This window comes from Stegastes partitus, unplaced genomic scaffold (genome assembly GCF_000690725.1).
Source record: "Stegastes partitus isolate 25-593 unplaced genomic scaffold, Stegastes_partitus-1.0.2 Scaffold1215, whole genome shotgun sequence".
Lineage (NCBI taxonomy): Eukaryota > Metazoa > Chordata > Actinopteri > Pomacentridae > Stegastes > Stegastes partitus.
Window position 1 is genome coordinate 17,018 of NW_007578946.1, and position 26,028 is coordinate 43,045.

Here is a 26,028-nt window from a genome sequence, read left to right on the forward strand (position 1 = left end):
AAAACCTCTGTAGACTCCGTTTTTCAGACTGTGCACATCAACTGTAAACAGATATTTCACTATGTCGAATGTATCTTCCCACAGCCTGCTGTTCTTTGTGACGTTTCTGAGCCATGCAGCACTTATTTTTTTGACCCAGTTTGATCCATTGAATTTTAAAATGTTGCACAAAGTGATTTCACAGTAATTACACACATTTTAAGCTTAGATTTGGTTATTTTTCCTGATAGAATCTACACAATATGTTGACGGGAGGTCAGAAAGCTGAAAATCCAGGATTTTTCACAGATGCTGGTTAATAATGGTGCAATTTGTCACAGGCTGGTAAGGAAAAGGCTCTAAACCCACAGAACACCACAGAAATGCAGGAAAAAAGTCACAAAAGAAACTTTAATTATAACCTAAATAAAAGGCCATGGCCAGGCTGACAGGGGAGCAGACATTGGGTGGCTGCTAATCCAGGTAGAAAATAAACTAAAATTCTACGTGACAGCTATTGTAATCAATAAGAAACTGAAACAACAAACACAAACCTGAGAGCACAAAGAGCACATGGAGCAGAAGCATATAAACAGCATGAGAACAGAAACAAACTGGCAAGTGACAAGAGAAGGACAAGACTACTTCAACGCTGAGAACTGATGAACCTCATGAGGGCAATCAAAAGAGGAGGGAGGTAGAAAGTGAAAATACAAGTGACACATGAGGAAAGGTTGATTGAAAATAAAGATAAAATAAAAGGTAATAAACAAACCAAAAGCAAAGAACATGACACTAATATCTATCCATTCACTATACACCACTTAATCCTCACTAGGGTCACAGGGGGGCTGGAGTCTATCCCAGCTGACTCAGGGTGAAGGCAGGGGACACCCTGGACAGGTCACCAGTCTATCACAGGGCTACACTTAGAGACAGACAACCAAGCACACTCACATTCACACCTACGGACAATTTAGAATCACCAATTAACCTCAACATGTTTTTGGACTGTGTGGGAGGAAGCTGGAGAACCAAGAGAGAACCCACGCTGCACAGGGAGAACATGCAAACTCCACGCAGAAAGATCTCACTGGGACATGAACCGGCGACCTTCTAGCTGTGAGGCAACGATGCTAACCACGAGTCACCTTGCAGCCCATGACAGTAATATGATTTTTTTATTTTGATTTTTTTTAAGAAAAAAGAAAAGATGCCTTTTAAACCCGCTGGCAGTGTTTGGGGTTCAAATTGTTAACTACATGAAACTGACATCATCGTCTTAAGAACAAATGAATTTGTAGTGATTACTATGAATTTATTTTGACCTTGATTTGCCTTGTGTCACCTTCACCTCTTATGAGTTGAGGAAAGCATGTGAGAAATGTAGATTAAAAGTAATACATCATCATGAGCCAAACAGGAAAGATTCAGCTGTCTGTGGTCACGTTACGGAAATAATTCTGTTTGTATAAAGTCTGAGATTCGTGACAGACTTCCCGGCATCCGACAGCGTATGCCAGCTCTACTGGCCTTTGGCTGACTGCTGCCAGTGTCGCTCCAAACTGTTGACATGAAGACAAGCAGGGCACACATTTTCATATAAAAGTGCCTCTGAATCAAGAATGCCTTAGTGTGCCAGTAGGAAATGTCACATTCAAGTCACCTGCCACGTTCAAAAACAAACAAAGTGTGAAGCCATAAGATAAGATAAGCCTTTATTAATCCCACAGCGGGGAAATCTGCAGTGTTACAACATCAGAGGATAGATTCTAGTGTATGTAGAATAACTGATACTGCACCAGATTTGCTCACAATTAAACAAATATGTCAATCAGGTACTAACAAAAGCAACATATGTAGTTGTAAATTAAAACAGTAACAGATGTTTAGGGGGAATAGCGTCAATAAAAAGACGTAAGCAACTTTGCTAATGAGGTGATGCTTGTGCCACAGCAGACAGGTGTTTCCAGATGTTCAGTCCATGCACAGAGAAACAGGCAAGGTTGAAGGACTGGGAATGCATGACGAGAAACACATCTAGCTGACAAAATCTGATGATCTTGAGCAGCAGTGGCTCAGAATCAGCAGAAACCAAGAGAAGTCTGGTCCTCTAGAGCAGTGGTTCTCAAACTGGGGGTCGGGACACCCATGAGGGTCCCAAGATAATTTCAGGGGGTCACAAGATCATTGTCCAAAAAAGAAAAAGCCTACATTTATCAAATAAATTTGTATTAGGGCTGTCAAAATTAAAAGTGTGTACTTCTTCCCACTCCTTTTTTGAACTTGTTAATATCATGATTTGATTTTGCGATATTATTATTCTTTTTTGCTCTTTTTTAATGTTCTTTTTAAAATGATTTTCTTTTGTTTTTATAGTCTTTCATTTGTTTGAAATAAATTCAATTCATTCACTCATTCCAAAGAAAAGTAACATGTTAATGTAAAGATATTAATCTGTGTAATTAACAAATTAATTTTTAATGCATTAATGTGCGATCAACAGAGTTATTACTCATGATATATTAAAAATTCAAAATGGGGAGTCACGAACACAAACTTATGTTATCTTGGGGGTCATGGCTCAAAAGGTTTGAGAACCACTGCTCTAGAGCTATGGAAGACTTGACAAGTCAAAAATTTGTCTGATGTAGAAAAGAAAGTGAAGGGATCCTCTTTAAACACAAGAACTGAGGTGCATAAAAAAGAGTGGAGCTGCTCTGGACTGCTGCGTCATAATCTGAAAACATGTCAAATTTAGCTTCTTTTTCTGTTTTATTTTTGCTCTATTTGCATCATTAAAATGAAAAATAGTCTTGAAACATTACTTTACAAATGTTGTCTCTGTTTGATTTTTAGTGTATTTTAATTACTGTTACAGAAAATGTGTCTTAAATGCAGTTTAAAGTTGCAACAGTGTTATTTAGTTTTGTTTGTGGCCACTAGGGGGCAACGAAACTCCACTGCTTGACATATATGTTTTCACTGAAAGTGTCTTTCTTGATTTTAAGTTTTTATTTCCTTTGAATTATCTTTTAATAATTGTCTTCCTTTCAATAAAGTTTTTCCTATTTTAACACTGTGTTGGTTTTATATACCATGTTGACTTTTTTAATAAGCCCTTTTCATTCTTAACATTATAGTCTGTCTGCTGTTTTTGCTGCTTTGTGAGGAACTTTGTAACCTGGATTTTGAAAGTTCTATAGAAAGATTTATATTATTGTTTAATTAGTTTCTTCTTAAATATTTCCACTTGATGAATCTTGTTTGGACTTTAGCGTTCATTGCTGTGAATTCTTTGACATCATTTTATTTTTTTTAAAGCAAATGCTGAGAGTAATAGAAAACATTTTGTTATAGTTTGCATCTAAAACCGCAAACAATATGCACAGCGAAATATCATCATGATGATTGGGACAAGACTACCTAATATGTAAAATATTTAATTTATAGAAGTAATAATGCATGGTTGGGCACGTGTACATGTATAGCTGTATTGCCTCCTACAGGCAAAATACTGTGAAATACAACATCCACAATTACAAGAACATATATTCAGTATTTGAGCATGTTTTATACCAAACAAAGTAGAAATTTGTTTAATTAATTTTGATGGGGTAAAATTTAACAAAGGCTTATAGAGTGCATGTGCAAATTTAAATGTGAATTTATGCATTTGCTCATAGACTAACAAGCAAAACGATAAAATGTGTCATAAATGTCAATATCAGCTTGAATATCATGTCTAATATTTGATTTTCAACTGCAATATTTCAACTTCATGTACAATATTTCATGTGTAATATTGGTGGTTAGCACCGTCGCCCCACAGCAGGAAGGTTGCCGGTTCGCGTCCCGGCTGGGGCACCGGGAGTTTGCATGTTCTCCCCGTGCAGCGTGGGTTCTCTCCTGGTTCTCCGGCTTCCTCCCACACAGTCCAAAAACATGTTGAGGTTAACTGGTGATTCTAAATTGTCCGTAGGTGTGAATGTGAGTGTGCTTGGTTGTCTGTCTCTAAGTGTAGCCCTGTGATAGACTGGTGACCTGTCCAGGGTGTCCCCTGCCTTCACTCTGAGTCAGCTGGGATAGACTCCAGCCCCCCTCGTGACCTTAGTGAGGATTAAGCGGTGTATAGATAATGGATAGATGTATCAGACTTGTGTTATCATGCTTCTCTGTTAGACACAGCATTTCTTTAATGGCATGTCATTTGGTTTTCTATAACAGTATGTGGCACAACTATTTTAGCTGATTAATAAAGTTCTGTTTTATCTTTAACATGTCATCACTCCTGACTTTACTGCAGTCTTCTGGGCAAGAACAACAGTTATTTTGTATTAAAAATAACATTTCAACATCCACTAAATTTCCGCTCTCACCTGGTGTTTGCAGCTTATATTCCACACTCCAACCTGATGCTCATGTGAATCAGGTTGAAGATCCAAATTAATACCTGAATCTAAATCTAATAAACTGACACATGGACGCAAAACAAACCACAAACACAAACACAGCACTGTGTTTATTATGAGATTAAGACTTTAAAGATTCCCTCTTTATTGTAAATAAACGCCAGTTCAATAACACGATTATACCATCCAGCTCCACTGATCTGCTTCACTACGTCCGTGGAAAGAGTTTTAGTTGTGCATTCATGGAAGCCGTTCAATGCTACAAACTTATTTTGATGCATCTATTGTATTAATAAATCTAAATCCAGATAAAGGCAAAATAATCAGTACTACTGTCGCCTCTCAATTCTCTGATGTGCATCAGTAGCAGCAGTAAAAACAGGTCATAAAGATGTCAAAACAAAATCCAGCTCTTCATATGTGGATAAACCTGCTTTATATGCGGTGGAAAGGCGGATCATTAAGTCCTGAACAAGCCAAAAACAACAAACAGAGTTCAGACTTTGCACTAATTGAGGTATTACGGCCCTTAATCAAATCCCTCTACACCTGCTGAGAACTGCTGGGAACCTGTTTGCAGAGAGTTGGCACAATAAGGACAGTAGCATTAAGAAACAATCCAGCAGAACCCGTCTGGATGGAATTTAGTTTCCACTGTCAAAATGTCTCAAACCGGTCGGGTGAGCTCTGAGCTGCAGCTGTTCCAGTAATTAGTGATTTACAGGGATAAAAAAAACTACAGAAAAACAGAAGCCAAACTGATCTTCATTTGCAAAAACAACATGTTAAGGTTGATTTTAAAGAGAATGTTAAAGGTTTTGTTTGATTCGTCGCTAGATGTCCAATCACAAAGGCTCGAAACAGAAAATCTTTGAAGGATACGTTCACAAATTTAACAAATCTGTCTTAAAACAACAGTCAGGCGTTCATGTGTGAGTATTTTTCTTGTAATTTTTTAGATTTTTGTTTCTTGTAAATTTACGAGATTAAGTTTTTTTTTCTTCTTCTGACTATGATTGCAGAGAACAATCAAATTTTTTTTCTTGTAAATTAAGAATTTTAGTTGCAGAAAATATCATTTTTTCTTAATCTGAAAGAATATTAATTTTTTTTTTTTTTTAGAAATTTGAGATTTTTTTTCTTTTAAATTTCTCACTTTAATCACAGAAATAGCTGACTTTAATCACATAGAATATCAGAGGTTTTTCACACAAATTTCTGATTTCAATCGTAGAGAATATCTGAGTTTTGTTTAGTTTTTTTTTCCCCATAAATTTACCACGTAACCTCAGCAAATATCCAATTTTTTCTCCATATTTATGACTCGGGCTGCATCTAATGATTATTTTCACTCTTGATTAGTTGTTTGGATGTTAAAATGTCGGTCAGTGTTACCTAAAGCCCAAGATGGCGTAATTTAAACGTCATGTTCTGTCCACAACTCAAAGATGTTGAATTTACTGTTACAATTATCCACATTTAAGAAACTACAATCAAAGAATTGTGACATTTTTCTTTAAAAAAATCTTTCAAACCACTTAATTGATAATCAGAATAGCCAGTGATTATTTTACCAGTTCACAACTAAACGATTAATCGTTGCAGCTTTAGTTCAAACTCACTCATATCACTCACTAAACCTTCCATAACCTCCTCACCCTGACAACAGTCTGCTACCCTCCATTCATCTTCTGAAACTCTCCACATTCTCTCCATAATCCACCTTCCAGTGCAGCTTTAATGTCCTGAGCTTAATCTACTTTCAGGTCTTCTGTGTAAAATGTCTTTGAGTGCCTTTAAAAGCAGCATATAAATAAATTGTACTATGATTAAAATAGTTATGATTATAATTTCTTCACTTTTGCTTAATTTTTATTGACGTTCTTATTTTTTGTCCTTTTTTTCTCTGTTCTGTCCGTTACACATCATTTTTATTTTGTTAGTCACCAGAACAAATGATGACTTCATGCACATCGGGACGTGTGAGCATTGTTTTAAGAGAGATTTTTAAGATGGTGAACTTTCAGAGAATAAAATGATAATAAAAAAGTAAATGTGAGATTATCTGGGTTTAGTTCTCCAAGTCTGGAACTATAAGAGCTTTGCTGTCCTCCTCTCTCCTCTTCCTGCTGTAGCGATGAACAACCACAGCCAGCAGCACCAGCGACACCAAGAAGGCCGAGGCGAACACCACCGTGGTGACGTTGGAGGAGAGCATCGCCTTAAACTCAAATCTTCCTCTGCCTGATTTGACATCTGGAGCAGCAGGCGCAGAGTTCACTGAAAGACATCGACGATTGGTTTAGTTGTCAGATAGATCACACACACACACACACACACACACACACACACACACAGAAAATAGTGTTGAAATACAGCGGAATACTGCAACGCTCCAAAAATGTAAAAACGTTAAAAACAACTGAAAATATCTGTATCTGAAAATAATGATATTTTAGCTACTTCAAAAACAGTAAACTATAATTTTACAGATTTCATCTATCTATCTATCTATCTATCTATCTATCTATCTATCTATCTATCTATCTATCTATCTATCTATCTATCTATCTATCTAATAACAGCAAATATTTGTTACATAATATTTCTGGATTTGAATTTTAAGTACAGTTGAAAAGAAGGTAATATGATGGTCAAATGCTGTAAAAGAACACATCCCAATTTGTAAAAATACACATTTTTGCTGTGGACATTATTTACAGTTTTGGCCTGTTTTCTTACAGTTAGAATGTAAATCAGTGCTTTTTGGTATGATTTTACTAGATATGAGAAAATCTATAAAACGCTTATTTTTTTTTTATTACTTTGATTAATTAATACACATAATATTTATTTTAAAGGAAGAACAGCAAAACATCTACAAAATGACCATTTGTAATAATTTATTTTTAAACGTGATTTTTTTTTTGTTGTTGTGATTTTTGTCTGTAATTTAATCAAACTGTGAAAATCTTTAAAATAACAGTAAATTATTCCAACAAACTCCAGTTAACGCTGCCAAAACTAGTCCGTTTTTAGATGGATCGATACAAACCTGCAGCAGGAACGTCGTTCTTCGGCATCACAACGTTCGGCTCGTCCTCGGCTGCACTGGGAACCTCCTGCCTGACAAACTGCAGAGGACCCTGGGTAATGTAGTGACCCACCGTCTCCTTGCTCAGGCCTCGGCGGCGGCGCCTTCGGGACGGATCCTTCACGCATCCCTGAGCACATCTGGAGAACGGACTCTCAGGTTCGCACAGGATGACCGAGCAGGTGACGTACACCTGGAGGGAGGCAGGGAAGAGTTCTGCTATTGGAGGAAAGTGTCGTTTGTCCTGTGCATCTATTTACATTTCAACATGAGAGAGTCATGAAGAACTTCTCGTTTGTGCTTTCATGCTGTATTTGTTGTCTTACTGCTTCCCTGGAAGATGTGTTCAATGAGACACTACAACCAGATAGTAACTTTTATAATATTCTAGAGCTACACGACAAATTTTACAATTTTATGAATTTGTAGTTTTGTCTAGTGAATTGCTTCTTTAATTTCAGATGTTTTGTTACTGTGCCACTTCAATCTAGGAGTGTTCAAGTTTTTTTTTCTTATAAATTCAACACTTGAGTTGCGGAGAAGATCAGCTCTTTTCCTCTACAATTGTAAGTATTTGTTTGGTAGATTTACTAATTCAATGTCAAGAAATATTCAGGTTTTGTTTCGTGCAAATTTATTTAAAGAAAAAAAATCACAAACTTCTTTAACTGCAGAAAATGTTTGAGTTGTTTTTTTCTTGTCAAAGAGCCTCTTTTTTCTTAGATTTGTTTCTCGAAAATTTTCTACTTTAGTCCCACAGGATAGCTTTAATCTTTCTTTAATTTTTTTTTTAAATCTTGTAAATTTTTGACTTTAATATGAGAGATTATGATTTTCAGAATTTTTTTTCCTCTGACACTTAATCTCAAAACTACCCATGCTTTTTCATGTACATTTGCCACTTTAATCTCAAAGAATATCAGGTTTTTTTTCTCATAGATTTCCGACTTCAATCGCAGAAAATAACTTGTTTTAATCATTTATTTTAATATCCAGATTTTTGTCATAAATGTACTATTTCTAAGATTTTAGAGTTTTGTTCTTGGACATTCCCGGCTTTATTCTCACAGAATATTTGAATGTTTTACTGATAGATGTGTTTGAAAAATACAACTGTAATCTCTAGAGTTTTTCCTTTGAGTTTTTTGCCCCGTCCTCAGTTACCTGGTCGTAGTTTCCAGTAAATTTGAAGGCTTGAACGTGAAACTTGAACTCAGTTTGAGGTGAGCTGTAAACTTTCAGTGTCTCATCTTGCAGACACCTGGAAGAAAAACAGTTTGAGACATCGTCAATGAAAGCTGATCATCGTCTTGTCAAAACATTTTCAGATCAAGAGCATTTTTATCGTTTGATTTTCGACACTGACCCGTTCTTGATGAGGTCGTAGGAGATGGGGTTATCAGGGTTGTCGTCGGGCGTCGCTTTGCACGACTCCACGAACAGCGTCACATTCGGCAGCTCTGAATTCGCCTCAATGCCCATATAAATGGTGTCCAGCAGCTTGACCTCCACTGGGTAGGCGCTGGCATCCACCTTGCTTGTAAAGTTGCCATCGCGGAAAATCTCGAAAGTGTAGCCGAAACTGCCGAAGCTGGACTCGGTGAAGATGTAGTCCGACTTGTGGAGGTTGTAGTAGCTGGAGATGCTGACGGTTTTGGGAAACTGGCAGGAGAAGTCGATCTTCACCGTCTGTCTGCGGACTATAACCTCGTTGGGCAGCACAAAGGAGTTGATCTCATTCATGAAGACGATGAAATCACCTTTGTCCTAAATTTAAAATAAAAAGACCGGATGTAAAACCTGCTGGAGCCTGAGAGGAGAATAAACATTTCCACCCAACTTACACATTTCAGTTTTAACAGACAACTCGCAGAGTAATGAATATGTGTGGAAAACACACCTCGAGTTTTGTGCCGCAAGTGGTGAACGACATGACGCCCATGATGTGAGTGTTGTTGGAGGTGAGCGAGCACGTCGAGTCTCGGAGCTGCAGGAAGTTCTCGTCGATGCCGGGCATGGAAGCTTTCTCCAGGGCCACCGTCATCTTGTTGGGTGCGCACTGAACTGTGGCTTTACCTGAAGAAAGAAACACAAAGTCATTTTAGAGTATTGAAACATACTTAAACTCCATTCCATTTTTTTTTTCTGTGAAGTCTACTCTGACTAACTTGGGCTTTAAGATGAACAGCGATTTTCAATTGGACCGCCAAATCAGTGCGGTAGTAAAGTCGAGTTTCTTTCACCTCAGGCAGCTTGCAAAGGTGAAGCCTTTTCTCTCGCACCAGCACTTTGAACCATCAATCCATGCCTTCATTACCTCTCGACTTGATTATTCCAATGCACTTTATTTTGGAGTTAGCCAGTCCTCCCTTGCACATCTCCAGTTAGAGAGCCCGTCTGCTAACTGGAGCACGAAAAAGGAAGCACATCACACCCACCCTGGCCTCAATCCACTGGCTGCCTGTGCACTTCAGGGTTCATTTTAAGATCCTTTTAGTTGTTTTTAAATCTTTAAATGGCCTCGCCCCGCCCTACCTCTCTGAGCTTCTTCACCCCTACACGCCCCTGCACGGTACCGCCGGTCAGCTGATCAGCTGCTCCTTGAGGTACCGAGGTCCAAGCGAACGCTCGGAGGGGACCGAGCATTCTCTCTTGCTGCTCCTAAAATGTGGAACGACCTACCTTTGCACATCAAGCAGGCCTCCTCATTGTCTACTTTTAAAACCAATCTTAAAACCTACTTTTATTCACTGGCTTTCAACCCAGCATGAGACCTCGCTCTGTTTTAGTTGTTTTTATTTGTTCTATGCTGTTTTTATTGTTGGTTTGTTTTGTTGTCTTTATGACCCCCCATGTACAGCACTTTGTTTCAGCTGTGGCTGTTCTTAAGCACTTTATAAATAAAGTTGACTTGATTTGATTTGATTCCAAATGATATTAAATGGTTAGGATGCTAAATGAAACAACAGATTTCAGGCTGTGGTTGCTGCTGAATAGGATAAATCTTAACAAGAAAACAATTTTGTAAGGAGATGTCCATCCATCCATCCATCCATCCATCCATCCATCCATCTTTTTCTGCTTATCCGGGGTCGGGAGAGGGAGTGGATGAAGCAGGTTATCCCAGATGTTCATCTCCCAGGCAACACTTTCCAGTTCTTCCTGGAGGATCCCAAGAGTTCCCAGGCTAGATGAGATATATAATCCCTACAGCCAGTTCTGGGGTCTCCTTGCAGGCAGACGTGCTCAAAAAACCTCCAAAAGGAAGTCAGTTTCAACTGGGACAGAAACTCATTTCGGCTGATGGTACCCACGATCTTGTTCTTTCAATCACTACCCAGAGCTCATGACCAGAGATGAAGGTTGGAATATTCAACCTGATTTTAGTCACGACAACTCCGTATCCTTATAATCTTTCTAATCGAAACTCTTAGATGTTGAATCAACAGAAAATTGCTCTGTATTTATATCTTATTTGCACTTTGGACTATTGCTTCAAATCATCACTCTTTTTATGAGCAGTTTCAACTCAGACTACAAGAAAACTACAATATCTTAATTCATTTTAACTCTGTGCCACCTTAAAGATCAGTAAACACAAGACAGTTCACTACAGGATCAAGATCAACCCAGTGAATTACAGTGATTGTTTCTTTAAACCGTGATCACGGGTTTTAATAATCGGAGGTTTTATGGTGACGATCACAGCCTGAATGTGAATGTAGGTGTTATTTTTACAGCCTCAGCTGTCTAAATCCAGCAATAGCTTGTTAGATGATTGGTCATTTCCATTTTTTGAAACAGAGAGAACAGATGATAACAAACCTTGAGTGATAGACGCTTGGGTCACCATGACAACAACGCACCTCATCTCTGATTGGCTAAATGACAAAACAAAGAAAACACGTTTAGGAGAAAAACACTGAAACAACAACAACAACATTAATATCCGTAACTACAAAAACAGTGCATCTGTCTAAGAGATAAATAGGTTAAAAGCCTTCATTTTATACACCTCAGGTTAATGATTAATATCAAATGAGGTGTTTGAGCGTCAAAATTGAATTGAACATGACTGTAGCTAACAGCACTGCGTTGGGTTTTTACCTCTGCTTTCTAGTTTTTGTGAAATTTTTAGGTTGGCTTTTACCCATATTTTTTGACACAATGAGATGTCAGTAAATCAGGTTCTAATCCTAACTTAGTTTGTAATATTTTAGGCCTCATGGCTAAGACCTGATGCAGCAGTAAATTACAACTAGAAGATGTGTGAAGAAATTTTGAGCAAACCAATGCAGCCTTTTCTGATTAATATGTCCTAATAATCATAATAATAATCATTTATACAAGTTAATTCTTATGTTGAAAAGCCAGCATGATTTACAAACTGTGATCTGTACCTTTTAACATCGTCAGGCTTTTACTTTGAAAGACTAAGGATTAGCTCCACGAACAAGCGGTCACAGCTCAAAAACTATAAGTCGTATCGAAACAACTCTTTGATTGTATGAAGCACAGTCCTGCTCTGACAACACGGATGTGTTTTTATGCCTGTAATGTTTAATATACAGATTTGGTGGCAGATTAGAGAGTCATCATTTCTGATTTTCATCCAAAAATTTGGTTGCCGCACTCTGTGCTCTGAGGTGATGTATGAAAAAACATAAATCCTACAGTAATGTAACTCACACTGGGTGAAAGACAACAAAAGTGGCCACATTTTTGTGCATAAATTGTTCGTATAGAGTAGAAATCGTGGGAAGGAAACATGATTTGCTGCACTTTTTTTTTTTTAATAAAATGTATTTGGTCAAAATTTCTAGCCAAAGAAAAATCCCGGAATTGCAGAAATTCATAAAACTTAAACTGCGACTGCATAAAAACTGTAAAAGACCTCAAAACACGCATTTAGACCAATAATCTTCAAAGCCTTGTGATCTGTTTAGAGTTCAAATGGAGTGTCTACTGTAAAATATGCCAGAGCTACAGGGTTACAAAGATGGCTGGGTTTTGACAGTTGTCCAGCTGACTTCTCATTGATTTAAATGGGGATTTTTAACTCAAGTTTTTTTTTTATTTTGTTACAAAACTAACAAAAGCCAAAACACAGTATTCCTGAAGCGTTTTGAATTCGTATGGGTTTTCTTAAAGCTGTGGGACGAGTTAGGTGCCGAAAATAATGTTGGAACAATCGATAATAATAATAAGCTCCTTGGATAACAGTAAGTGTGCTTTAATGCTTATGCTTTGGCAACCTTAGTAAGGCTTTTCTGACATCTTCTTTTTGAATATTTAAAATGAACAGAGACGAGATTTTAAACATGATTTAGTTTTCAGATGTGACTGAAATGATGTGAGGCTTAAGCATTTAAAAAAAATAAAAAATCAGGGAAAAAAGTGTACAATAGTTCTTCCAACGTGGCACAAAGTAGTGAACAGAAAACTATTTTTAAAAAAAAGAAAAGAAAAGAAAAGAAAAAGAAAAAACACACAAAGTGCTCACGTGTCTTTTGCTTCTGCAGTGAAGCAGACCGGAACGAATCTGTAGAGGTCGCTCTGCTGTGGCGTCCAGCTCATGGTCACTTCAGCTTTTCCCAATTCACCGTCTTTGAAGTTTTTGGTCATGTTGTGGGGGCCGCTGACCTGGAAGTCGAGGATGCTTCAGGGAAATGACAGAAAAGTGCAAGCATTAGTAATAACAATAATAATAATAAAAATGATAATAATAATAATAATTAGTTGGGTGTGTGTCTGTATTTCATGGTACTTGTTTACCTGGAATGGTCCGCCTGTGCTTGAGCATAAAGCTGGAACGTCTGACCCACGGTGGCATGAAGAACGGCGCCGTGAGAAGGAGTCCTGGACAGGAACATCGGCTGGACGTGGCCCAACTCACAGTTAGGGATCGGCTCAAGGACTGAAACACAAAACACAGCAGGTCAGCCAGACAGAAATAAACTACAATGTTGGTCCTGTTTGTAAGGGTTTGTGCTCTTTCTGTGGTTATGTGTCTGGTTTATTTTTTTGTGTGTGTTTTTGTTGCTTTACATTAGGTTTGCATTGTTTTGTTGTTGTTCAGTGTCTTGTTTTTGTGTTTGGATTTGTGACTCTGTTGGTTTGTGCCTTGTTTGTGTTGTTTTTGTGTCTTATTTCTGTTGTTTTATGTCCTACTTTTGTTATTTAGTGTTTTGTTATGGTATTTTCAGTATTTTGATTTGTGTCTGTTTTTGTTGTCCGTGCCTTGTTTCTGTTGTTTTGTGTGTTTTTTGTTGTTTTGCACTGTTTTATGTCCTACTTTTGTTGTTTGGTGTCTTGTTTTTGTCGTCTTTGTGTTTGGATTTGCAACTCGTGTTGTTTTTGTGTCTAATTTCTGTTGTTTTGTGTGTTTTTTGTTGTTTTGCGTTTGGTTTGTGTTGTTTTATGTCTTATTTTTGTTGTTTAGTGTTTTGTTTTTGTACTTTGTATTTCAATTTGTGTCTGATTTTGTTGTCTGTGCCTTATTTCTGTTGTTTTGTGTGTTTTTTGTTGTTTTGTGTTTGGTTTGCGTTGTTTTATGTCCTACTTTTTTTTGTTTAGTGTCTTGTTTTTGTCGTTTTTGTGTTTCAATTCATGACTCTTGTGTTGTTTTTGTGTCTTACGTCTGTTGTTTTGTGTGTTTTCTGTTCATTTGCACTTGGTTTGTGTTATTTTATGTCCTACTTTTGTTATTTAGTGTCTTCTTTTTGTCGTTTTTGTGTGTCAATTTGTGTTTCTTTTTTTTTGTTGTCTGGTTTTTGTCATCAAGGATCACTTCACCTGATGAACATTAGTGTTTGAATAACTCACTCTCCAATGAGAACTGCAGCTTCACTTTGCACAGAGGCGGTAAACCGGTGTTGGATGTGTCCCGATACGCCGTCGTTTTATCTGCGTACGTCACAGTGACGTTTTTGGTGGTGACGTCCTCCAGCATCAGCGCGAACAGGTGGACTCCGGTTGTGACGTTTCCTGTCCTGGTCAGCGTGCAGGCAGCCTGGAGGGTAAATGAAGAACATCAAGCATTGTGCTGGTTTCTTTCAGTCGTTTTGTTTTTTCTGTTTTAACTCACAGCTGCTTTGATTTGACCTGCATTATTTTTATCGTCTATTCTTGTCATCCAATTGAGTTTTTTTAACTCTTTTATTTTTTGTTTAATTCTCTTTTACTCTCTATTTATTTAAATATTTATTTAATTTATTTGCTACTATTATTATTTTTTATCCTCGTGTTCATGGATTTACCCTCTATTTTCTTTGATTCCACCTATTCTTAATTGGATGAGCATTTTATCATTTAATCCAGTGTTGTTGTATTGATCACTTTTAGAAATCTTTTACCATGTTTATTTCTGTTTTTACACTGTTGCCTCTGTGGTCTTTCTCCTTCTGTTTGGACTGATTGGCCTTCTGTTGTTCAATGATTAGACCCAGGACCAGTGGATTAGTCTTTTGTCCATGTTTTCTTTTCTGCAAAGTTTGTGAAGTTCTTTACCATCTCTTTGGTAAGTTCTTAAAATATGCTATGTAATTATTATTACTATTGCTGGTTTATCAGTTACACCTTACAGCGTTATAACTTCATTCCATTATGTCCTGACCTGCTTTTGGACCACGCCTGACAACGTGGACTCTCTTTGCTTTTGTCTGCTTCTTTTGCTTTCGATTGTGTGCCTCTTTCCTTTTTAAAACTACCTTTGAAAAAAACAAAACAAGAAAATCTTCAATCTTCCTGACTGGTTTCTGAGTCACGCTTTTGGTTCCTCAATCTGATTTCTGACAAGATATGAAGAAGCAGATAATTTTGCATGCTTGATAAACCATCTGATGAATGCAAAGACGTGCACGCGATCGCCTGGGAAGTACTAACATGCAAATAATCTTCTTCTGTTACAAAGTTAGAATCTAACATACATATACATGAACACGTATCTATTCCATGTGTTTAATACATGCTGTAAATGTACCTACGGTGTCTACAATATGACATTGCTGGTTCATTAAAGTAAAATAATACGATAAAATAAGATAATCTTTATTGATCCTTCACCGGGGAAATTCACAATGTATAAAGTGTATTTAGCATTTGTAATGGATTACCTCGTCCAGAGTGATGCCCGGGGCTTGCGTGGCGTTTGAAGCGTAACTGCATTTCACTTTATCTCCGTCCGGATCGTACGCCAGCAGACGAATCTTTGAAAGACAGTTCTGAGGGACCCTGCATGAGCACACACACAACAGTTGGATATGTCACATTAGTGCACAGAGCTGTAATTTTAGATTGAATGTATTTTTCTTAGAAGTATACTTGGACCATCTGCTTTGGCAGCCAGTGATGAAAAATGACCAGTATTCTGCATATTCTAGTTTGAGAAGTTTATACTGAAAAAAAAATGAATCAACACTTGAATATAATCTTAAAAGAAAGGAGTGGACTTTTCGTCATTGTTTCTGTCATTAGATGTGATCCATGTGAATTATTAAGTTACAAGTTACGATCAAAAAGTTTGGGACTGTTTGTTCATTTTAATATATCGATAAAAAAAAAAAAAAGACAAAAGAGACAAAAATTCCTTTTCTGCTGATCACATTTCTTCGTCCATTCTTACCAAACTTAAGTAAGATTTATTCAACTGAGAGGAGAGGAGTGGTGATATGTACAAGTTATACGATGTAGAGCTTTGTATTTGGGGTGCAGTCCACACCAGCAGATTATAAATTGCTTGACTCTCCTCTTGGTACGTTGACACTGAAAACCTAATGTTGGTTAGTCCCGTCTAGTAAATATCGAATGATGTAACTGAGCTTAGAGGTGATATTGCAATTTCCAAGTATGCAGGACTCCACATTGTATGTCAGCTGCGAGTCACCAGCTGTTTGCAGTGAGAAGAGAAAAGAACTAAGAATTAGCTCCTCAAACAAAAGGTCACAGCTCAAAAACTATAAGTTGTATTAAAAAAATTCTTTCACCATGTTAAACGCAATCTTATTTTAAACAAGCTGATGTATTTTCATGTGCGTACTGTGTATTATATAGATTTGATGGCAGGTTAGAGAGACTCACTGTTTCTGATTTTCACCTAAATGTTTGGAGCTTTGACATAACGGGAGTCAACAAGAGTTTAGGTCGGCGCACTCTGCGCTGAGAAGTGATTTATAAAGAAATATATAAATCCTATGATAATTAGATTCACACTGCGTGAAAGAGAACAAAAATGCCTCCGTTTATATATAGAAATTATTCATGTAGAGGAGAAATTGTGAGAAGGAGACAAAATTAGCTGCACTTTTTCACAAATTAATTTGGTCAGACTTACTCTAACTGAATGAAAGTTTTGAATTTTCAAAATAAACTAATGAAATGTAAACTGCCACTGAGTGAAAGCCATAAAAGATATCAAATAACAGATTGAAATGAATCCTATTCAAAGCCTTGTGGCCCTTTTAAACTTCAAATGAAGTTTCTACTGTAAAATATGCCAGTGTCAAGGCTGACTTCCTGTCCAATTTCATAGGAATTTTTTAGGCAGTTTTTTATGAACTTTGTAAAAAAGCGTACGATAAATCGCTAACAAAAGTCATTGCACACTGTCCCCGGTCAAGCTGCATTCTTTGATATATCATTTGAATGAGTTTTTTAAAAGCTGCAGGACGAGATAGGTACAAAAAATCATGTCAGAAGAATCTATAGGAAGTAGCCTCAGGAATAACAGTCAGTGAGATTCTTTTTCTGCGATTCAAATGTGCACTGACATATATATATATACTGTACATAAGTGACTGATATTCGTACTCTTCTGTAGCTGCAGAGCTTTGTTTCTTAGCTTTATCCCCGAAGAAGAAATGTTTGTACCGTAAAGAAGACACTGTTGTCGTCACCGGACAGCTGTTGATGCTCTGGGTGTCAGATCGAGTTCCCAGGTCCAGCTCTGCACCACTCGTCCAGCCTACTGTGTCTCCTGCCACATTCGACTCCCAGCAGCAGCCTGAGCGGCTGAAAAACAGGAGGGAAAATGTCACTTACATATATACTGATGCACAGATAGACACCAACACAAGGCCATCTGGGAAATGAAGAAGGCCTTTATTTACCTGAACTCTGTATCCACACACTGACACTAAGCAGCATGTATGTTCTGTGTCATAAGCCGGTGCCAAGATGAATCCACCAGGAGATTGAAGTCAAAAAGTTGCTGAATATTTCTTGCTTTTTCAGTTTTTTGTGTTTTTCTTGTGAAATACTCAACACGTCAGGCCTCTGAAAACTCTTCAAGTGACATAAATGTAGTTATTTGGGTGAACTGCTGGTTGCACAACTGCCAAAAATGTTAATATTTACTTATTTTGAATATTAATCATCTGCATATTTACACATTTACACTATTGGTAATATTGTCATTATACAAATCCAGTTTTCTTACTTTTATTCTTTTTTATTTATGTCCATTTAATCTTTTTCATGTGTTTATATTTACTTCATCTTCTTATTTATATTTTAACTGCCTCATTTATTGTTTTAGTTTTTGTGAAGCAGCTTGTAACATTGTTTTAAAAAGCACTAAATAAATGAAGTGCATTATTATCAGTAATGTTGATGTTCACCGGGTTTCTAACGCAAAGCTAAAGAAGCTAAAGTAAAGGAATTTCTAAAACGTAAATGTAGTTGAAATTTGGTTGCAATAAACATGTTAATTGAACATATAGTATAACTAAACCTAAGTTTTACTAAAACTCTATTGAATTTGCAAACACATAATACCTCATTTTAAATTTATAGACAGCACAAAAGATTTTTTAAAATTCAAATTAAAGGAAAATAAGTGTTTGGAAAAACAATAAAACATAAACATGTGAAAAATGATGTGCATCTGTATGTGTATATGATATGCACATACTATAAATAATAAGCAATGAAAGGGAAACCAAAAGCACAGAGTATTTCCTGGGATAATCCTCAAAGTTGTATGTGAAAGTCACAGATGAAACACTTAAATACAACTATTTTAATTCAGATTAACAACGTGTCTCGTTTGTCATTTGAATAAACAGAATATTTGATCATTTAAGATCAACTATACTTTGATGAAGATATTCCCCAAATGCCGAATGACAAGAAAGATCTGCATTCTGACCGTAAATCCAAAATATGGGGAAGTGATGTTACAGACAACGACATCCGCTGTCTTTGTTCTTTTAATCTTTTAATCATTATTGCTTTTCACAGGAAACGCGTTCTGTGCCTTGGTCTAGCAGAGACACTCCCTGTACTTGTCACATCAATAATGGCTGCGCTCTATTCAAGTGTCTCGGAGGGTTTGGCAGGAATCAGTAAAACATATGCATCACTTCACACCTGAGGTATTTACAGCGCTTAAAGGCTGAAGAACTTTGAAACTATGTCTGTGAAGATTCTCAGTCATCCAGGTCATGGTTACTCTCGTAGATTATTGGCAGCAACTGGACTTGTTTGAGTTCCTAGAAGACGTTTCACCTCTCATCCAAGAGGCTTCATCAGTTCACACTGACTATCTGTCCTCCCTGGCCAAAATCTGTACGTTGTACAAAAACCATCTACGTCAAACTGGAAAGACCATCACTCAACAGAGGTGGAGGTCTGAGGCATCACCTCTCACTTGTTTATAATTCAGTCTTAAGATCTCGCCCCAGGAAGATGAAACCACATTCACACCTTGTCACAAAAGACCCTAACAACCCCTATTGTGGCAGGGGGAGCACTAACGACTCACATAACGAGGGGGAGGAGCAACTAACCCCCAATTGTAACCGAAACTCAGGTGTTAATGGCTCTTTAAGGATATAAGTATCTGGATCTCCCAACTAGTCAGTCAGAAGTGATGAAGCCTGTTGGATGAGAGGTGGAACGTCTTCAAGGAACTCAAGCAAGTCCAGTTCCTATGATTAATCTGTGAGAATAACTTTGAAACTACGTTATTTCTGTGACAACTGTCACTGTGACAATACTGAAATTTGTCATCTTCCCAGCATGATGCCCTTCTCAGACACGGGTCAAGCAACATTTGCTGCTTCATCAGTCTGTTAAAGTGAAAGCAAACGTCACTTTTACATTAATGCTTCTCGTAATACACTAATAAACAAAATCTAAATTCAGAATTTAGCAATCGATCTACTTGCTGCTAGATCCTGATTGATTCTGTCTCTGTGTCAGGGATAATTTATAATTATAAGTAATTAAAGAAGTTATTGCTGTTGTACATAAATGTCTCTTTCTGGAGACGCTCCTGTGGATCCTGCTGCTGTGTGATGTTCCAGATATTTAATCACCTCAGAGAACAAACTCCTATAAACAACTGGAAGCAACAAGCTAAAGTTCAGTTCAGTAATGTGACCAGTTACAGTAAAGCTTGATTTTTACGGGCAAATCAGTTTGTTATAGATGTGAAACTGTAGTGCAAAGTGAGTCTCAAAGGTGTTTTGGGATTTTTTTTTGGACAAATATCGGTGTTGAAATGTGGGAAAAGTCTTCAAATCAACTCAAAGCACTGCCTCTTGTGGGTGCCTTTCTATCAATGTGACTGCATGTAGCTCAACCATTTTAAAGTGGTTCATAAGTGATTAAGTCCAACCTAGAAAGATCGCTGCTGCAGCTGTTAGAGAAAAGTGAGCAGGTTGTTTATTCAGGCATGAAGCGTTCAAATGCCGTAAGATAAATAGAAAGAAATGCATGTTTAAAAAAGGCTCCTGTATGACTAGATTTATTAACTTCTCAGCAGAGAAATTCACAACAGCAAAGGGGAGAGTGTGAAAATTTAAGGATATCTGTGGAACTATAAACATAGTCAATACAGTTTTGTCCTAAACATTATTTTAAAGGAACACACAGCCATCAGTTCTATTTTTATGTCTTTATAGTAATTTTGACAACAAACTGAGCCTCCAAAATACATAGTATGGCCACAAGTTGCAGCATATTAGGCGGTAAAAATGAAAACAATCAGCCTTATAGTAAAACCTGTAAATGTGTCGACGAATCAAGTTTTAATGAAAGCAAATCCTGACGACACTAAACGAGAACATGCTGTTCTTTAATGGGGAATGCAAGAAAACGCGATATTAAATGATATTTACTATATTCCTTGTATTGTAAAAGCTCATAATAACTTATGTCAAATTTACTTTTGCCAATACGTCCATGTAAATAGATATGACTTTCTTTTATTTTTTTTAAATTATTTGTGTATTTGTATTTTTGGACTTAAAATTTTGACTCCAACTGACTAAATGTACTCACATAATTTTAACTTTCACTAAATTAATAGAAGTGCTTTAACGTTAAATAGTGTGCACCTCAAAATCTTGTAACTTTTAACTGAACAGTTTAGGTTTAATAAACTCAAATCCTAAATTTAAGACCTTAAAATTCTCTTCTTAAAGTTTTACTGAAGTCTGCTGCTCTTGTTGTTCTTTTTTGTTCTGTTAAAGTTTAGTTTAGCTTTATTTTGCATTATTGTTATTTCCTAGTTTTATTCGTATTATTTTTACTGATTGTTTTATCTTTTATATCTTATCTGAACAACCCATTCAGCATTTTGTCTCACTCTAGTGTGTAGATTTATTTTTATCATCCCATGTTCTGTCGGTCGCTTGTGAAGCACTTTGAGCTGCATTTGATTTCTGTGAGAAGTGCTGTATGAGTAAAGTTTGACTGATCGACTGATAGTTATGCTTCATGATGCTCCTCATCCACATACACACCTGCAGAGTTTTCTCATTCAACCTTGACTTCAGCCCATAAAGGACACCTGAGCAGCACTCACAGGCGAGAAAAACTGAATACCATCAAAGCCTGACTCCTAATTAGACAAACACAAGTCGGAGGAGTTGGATTTCTGCAACCTGGACTCACCTCAGCGAAAGTGAGGTTTTAGTTGTTGAGACAGTTGCTGTTGTGCGTCCTTCGCTCTGACACCACCTGGGCTGGGCAGCGTTTTCCTGGTCCGTTGGCAGGACGCTGGACTTGTCAAAGTTTGTGCAAACTCCATCACCGCATGTGAAGGTTGACTCATTTTTGCAGCTGCCTTTGCTGTTTTGTCGATGATAGAAGGTCACCTGCAGGGATTTGGAAGATACACGCTGATGGGTTGGACTCAGTGCAGAGAAAAGCCTGAAAAGAGCAAACTGTACAACTGGAATTCTTTCCTTTTATTCTACATTTTTGTCTTTGCAGGTTGTAAACATTCCAAAATGTCAGTAAATGCTGCAGGTGACTGTACAGTTGTATAAGGCCTTTGGTATGGGTGACATGCAGGTGTTTCACAAGCCAAGAGGCAGTTGTTGCTACGTAGCTGCCTGCTTCCTCAAGTCAGTCATTACTCTGATTCTGTTCACAAACACCATAATTTAATTAAAAAATACAAATTTTAAAACACTAACCTGTATTAGTGGTCTGATTGCTACAGCGTTATAAGTTATTTTTGGCCTTCTGCTTCCTACAAGCATGATACAGTAGAAAATGCGAAGAATTGTAAAGATCTACCTTATATGTGCCGTCGTTGTTCCTCTGTGGAGGCATGAAACTAAGGCTGTCTCCATAAAAAGTGGCGGTCGAAGCAACTCCCAGCGACAGGAGGAGCAGCAGGAGGACTGCACCTGCCTCCATGATGTCTTACTGAATCTGATCGTACAGGAGCTCGTTCACTCAGTTTCAATGTCAGAGCTGGAAGAGGCGGCTCCTTTTAGAAGTCACCCAACAGGACCAACCTGATCGGAGCTGCCAAAACTATTTATAATGTATTTTTCAAAAAGAGAAAAAGATTGTTGCAATGTGAAAGGCACAAAAGATAAGAACAGACACTGGGATATTTATTTGCTGGTTTAGGATGTCATAGTTATCAAGTCACCTGTTTTCTCCTTTGCTTTGGTTTTATGTGTGTGAAGAATCAGTTATTTTAGGACAGCAATAAAATATTCAATCTGTAATAGTCAAACGTAACTATAAGCAGGTTTAGAGTCAAATAAAAGCTCAAATAATAAACTGGGAAGTGCCCCCCAGTATGTCTAATGTGTGTAAATGTGCTACATCACCAACCAGAACAACATGACCCATGATCATGGGAAGTATTCGGGCCTTTTCCTGCTCAGAACGGGCCGTTGGAGGGTGACTGCGTACAACAGTAAGACAGCTCTGTCTACATACAGTAAAGCCAATGAGTCTGTTTTACATTATTTGACAGAAATCTGCATTTTCATTTAACTTCAGATCATTTGATAAACAAAAATGTCTGTTATCTTTAAGTAAACAATTTTTTTTTGTGGTGGTGTCAAAAAAATCCCTTTGAGAATAAAAACCCTGCTATGTATTTATCTATTTTAATAGGTACAGAGACAGAAATCTTCTCCAAATATCATAGGAACAGGGCATGGTTATTGTAGCAAATAAACATATTTAATTAAAGAAAAACCAAATGAAGACTTAATGTATGTTTCAAAAAATGCTGTAATGTTGATGATTTTGCATCCAATAATTAAATAATGATTACTAATTAAATGATCCTGAAGAAGCGCTCTCTCATTTTGCCTGTACTACTGTGTATGTACAGCAAAATGACAATAAACTTGATTTGATTAGATTTAATAAATGCTGTATAAAGCCAACATGCAGAATCCAAAAATTCCAAACAGAGAAAAACGATATTTTTGTGATTTACTTCTGCCAAGTGTCAACATCAAATGATATTAATTAAATGAGAGAGAAGTGAATTTCAGATATTTTGACTGACCTTCAGGCTGACCTTGGCTGCTTTGTTTGCCATAGTGTTGCCGTAGTGCAATTCATATCCATGCAGTGCACTATTTCTTATATTTATATGTACATTTTTTAATTTTTTATTCTTTCCTGTCTCGTATATGTGTACCTCTGTTGAAAGCTGCTATCAACGATGTGAATTTCTCTACTGTGAGATAAATAAAGGCATATCTTATCTTATCTTATCTTATCTTAAAAGCTGCAGTAGGAACACATTTGTGGGAGGAAATCACTTAGTTTTGATGTAAATTGGAGAGCAGTTAGTTCATCTTCTGTCAGATTTACTACCTGATACCTAAACAATGACAAAACCTTCTATCCTGTAACATATATGCATCTACTTGCAGAAACTGAAAAGAACTTCCATTAAATATTCTGAAGTATTTTGGAGCTTTCTGTCTTAGACAAGCAACTAAAACCAGACTGGCCTTTTGTAATGAAGCTTTCAGCTCCTGGAACGGGAAAACAGTGTTACTGTGATTCTCATGGTACCATATGCAGCAAGAAAACAGCAACAGTGATGATACAGTGCAGAAATTTTGTAAAAGATTTTGTAGGTAATACACACTTGGTGCAATGCAGGACCGATATGTAAGGGAAACTAGCTCTGGGCCTTTTTGTCTGAGAAACGTGCTCGATAAGTCTGACGCAGCAGACATCTCTTCAGGTTCTCCAGATCCCAACAGCAAAAAGAGACATTTTTGCGTCACTTTATTTCAGGAATTCTTAACGATTGTTTTGTCAAGAGACTTTTGGTCACTCAAGATACAGACTTAATCTTGTTTGTTGATCCTATTAAGAGCTGCTAAGGCTGTGTTTGTAACACCTTTGCAAAGGAGGTGACACTTAAAATTAGGTTGGACAGACTTTGTTCACTCACTGTACTATACAAGTACATTAGAACCTGTGTATATTACAGTTCACATTGTATCATAACTTTTAGCTTCATGCTAACGTAGGGGAATCACTACAGACAAAAACATTGTTTTTTAATGCTCTGGTCAATTTTTAGATTTTAGGATATTTTACTTCTTTTCTCAGACTGGTGGGAAGTAATCAGCCGGGGGAGGTTTATGATGATATCTCTTAGTTTGCAATGTTACCTGTGATTTCCAATTTGCAACAATTGTTTTCTCAAGAGCCCTGTAGTCAATGGAGATGCGGACATAATCTGCTGTGTTGATCTCATTAAGGGATAGATTCTGATGGGTTTAGTAGTAAATGGTCTGGGAATTAGTGCAGACAGCAGAAACAGATATCAGACGTGTTGTATAAATTAAAACGGAGAAAATAATTTTAGGAAACATCATTAATACTATATTTTGTAGGCTGTGCCACGTTTACTTTTAAGTATTTTCTTTTTGCGTTTCGCTCAAGCAAAACTTTCGCTTTTCTTATATTTGGGGCAAACAGCTTACCGTAGTTACGTCACCTTATGGAAATTGTTAGAGTGGCAAGATGGCTACGGAACCAAATAAGACCGAGATCCTTACCATTTTCAAGAGGTTAAGATCAATTCCGACGAACAAGGTAACCGAACACGACGCTGTCGCTGGTTGTGTATGACTCTGTGAACTCGTTTCTATCGACAGTCGTCGGTTAACTTCATCTGTCCGGTTTAGAACAGCTAGCTGGCCAGCTAGCCGTTTTGTAGCTAGGCCCGGCTAACAGGAGCTAACGCCTGCGAGCTACCGGTAAAGCAGTGAAACATAAAGGCCACGTAAACGGTTTGTGTCTGCCAGAGGAAGCTGACCAATAAACCAGCTCAAACTGTGATAGAGTAGAGAAATGGAAGTACAATAAGTTAAATGATTACATTGACCTCTAATGTAAGGCCCGCAGTTTGGTGAAAATAGTGACACTAAGGTATATGTTAACAGTCGTGATGTTTGACTGTATTGATCCATATGTTGCTAACTGAAGCTAGCCGAAGCTCATCTACAGCAACTAGCTGATATTTGGCAGCGATACTGCTGGTGTACTAGAGCAATATGATCAGTTTTACAATCATTTTAAATATGTCAAGCCTAACGCCTGTGTCAGTGTTTTTCCACTGCTCCAGTACGATGCTAGGCCTATAATTAAATATATATATATCAATGTATGGTTTGGCACTGTGAATCAGACTGTTGTCTTCAACTCAAACTCTAAAGCTACGATGTTAAAGGAAGAGCCTCGTGTCACTAGTCAGTCATTCATACTTTACTTTTACAGGATGGAGGTATTCATAGTGTTTTACATGTTTGACAAGCTGACAATAAGGCAGTTCACATGTAATAACATGAAACAATTTGAGATCAAAGGAAAATTAGAACTGCAATGATGAAGTAATTAGTTGTCAACTATTAAACTGACTGCTAACTGTTCTGATAATCAATTAAATAGTTTGAGTATATTTTGAAGGGGGAAAAAACCCTCAAAATGATCTGATTACATGTCCAATGGTGTGAATATTTTACATTTTTTTTCCTACTCTGTGACAGTAAACTGAAAAACAAACAGTTGATGATGTCATCTTGGGCTGTGGGACAGTGATCAATATGTTCACCTTTTCTGGTGTTTTGTAGACCAAACTAATCAGTTAATCAAAAAAAAAAAAAAAAGAAGACAAAAAACAAGAAACAAAACAGATAGATTAACTAATGGTGGAAAAAATCATTTGTTGCAGCCCTACTAGCAAATTTGCAGACTAATTAAAATGCAGCACAAAATATGTGTTTATGTAATATGATAGTGTTTGATCTT

The 26,028-nt window shown here is 37.1% G+C and overlaps 2 protein-coding genes across 4 annotated transcripts in view; one reads left to right on the forward strand and one right to left on the reverse strand.

Moving 5' to 3' along the window:
• Positions 1-4,500: 4,500 nt before the first annotated feature.
• LOC103368878 (deleted in malignant brain tumors 1 protein-like) lies at positions 4,501-22,137 on the reverse strand. Its single transcript, XM_008297406.1, has 13 exons — positions 22,015-22,137; positions 21,385-21,587; positions 17,353-17,493; positions 15,600-15,717; positions 14,311-14,497; positions 13,261-13,402; positions 12,989-13,144; positions 11,311-11,366; positions 9,386-9,561; positions 8,852-9,252; positions 8,650-8,746; positions 7,447-7,678; positions 4,501-6,671 (listed from the first exon to the last, which is right to left on the reverse strand). The coding sequence occupies exons 1-13, from the start codon at positions 22,135-22,137 to the stop codon at positions 6,463-6,465; spliced, it is 2,241 nt and encodes a 746-aa protein (XP_008295628.1). The 3' UTR covers positions 4,501-6,462.
• A 2,580-nt stretch (positions 22,138-24,717) lies between these two features.
• arfgap2 (ADP-ribosylation factor GTPase activating protein 2) overlaps positions 24,718-26,028 on the forward strand; it is a 17,263-nt gene continuing 15,952 nt past the window's right edge. For all 3 annotated transcript variants that reach the window (XM_008297389.1, XM_008297390.1, XM_008297391.1), the window contains exon 1: positions 24,718-24,813. In XM_008297389.1, the coding sequence (XP_008295611.1) occupies positions 24,742-24,813 (72 nt within the window). In that variant the 5' untranslated portion in view covers positions 24,718-24,741. The remainder of the gene's footprint in view (positions 24,814-26,028) is intronic.

Coding starts and splice junctions, on each gene's coding strand:
- LOC103368878 (XM_008297406.1), bottom strand. CDS start 22,137: ATGGAGGCAGGTGCAGTCCTCCTGCTGCTCCTCCTGTCGCTGGGAGTT. Junction 15,718..17,352: donor ACAACAGTGTCTTCTTTACG/GTACAAACATTT, acceptor GTGCTCATGCAG/GGTCCCTCAGAACTGTCTTT. Junction 6,672..7,446: donor GAACGACGTTCCTGCTGCAG/GTTTGTATCGAT, acceptor GATGTCTTTCAG/TGAACTCTGCGCCTGCTGCT.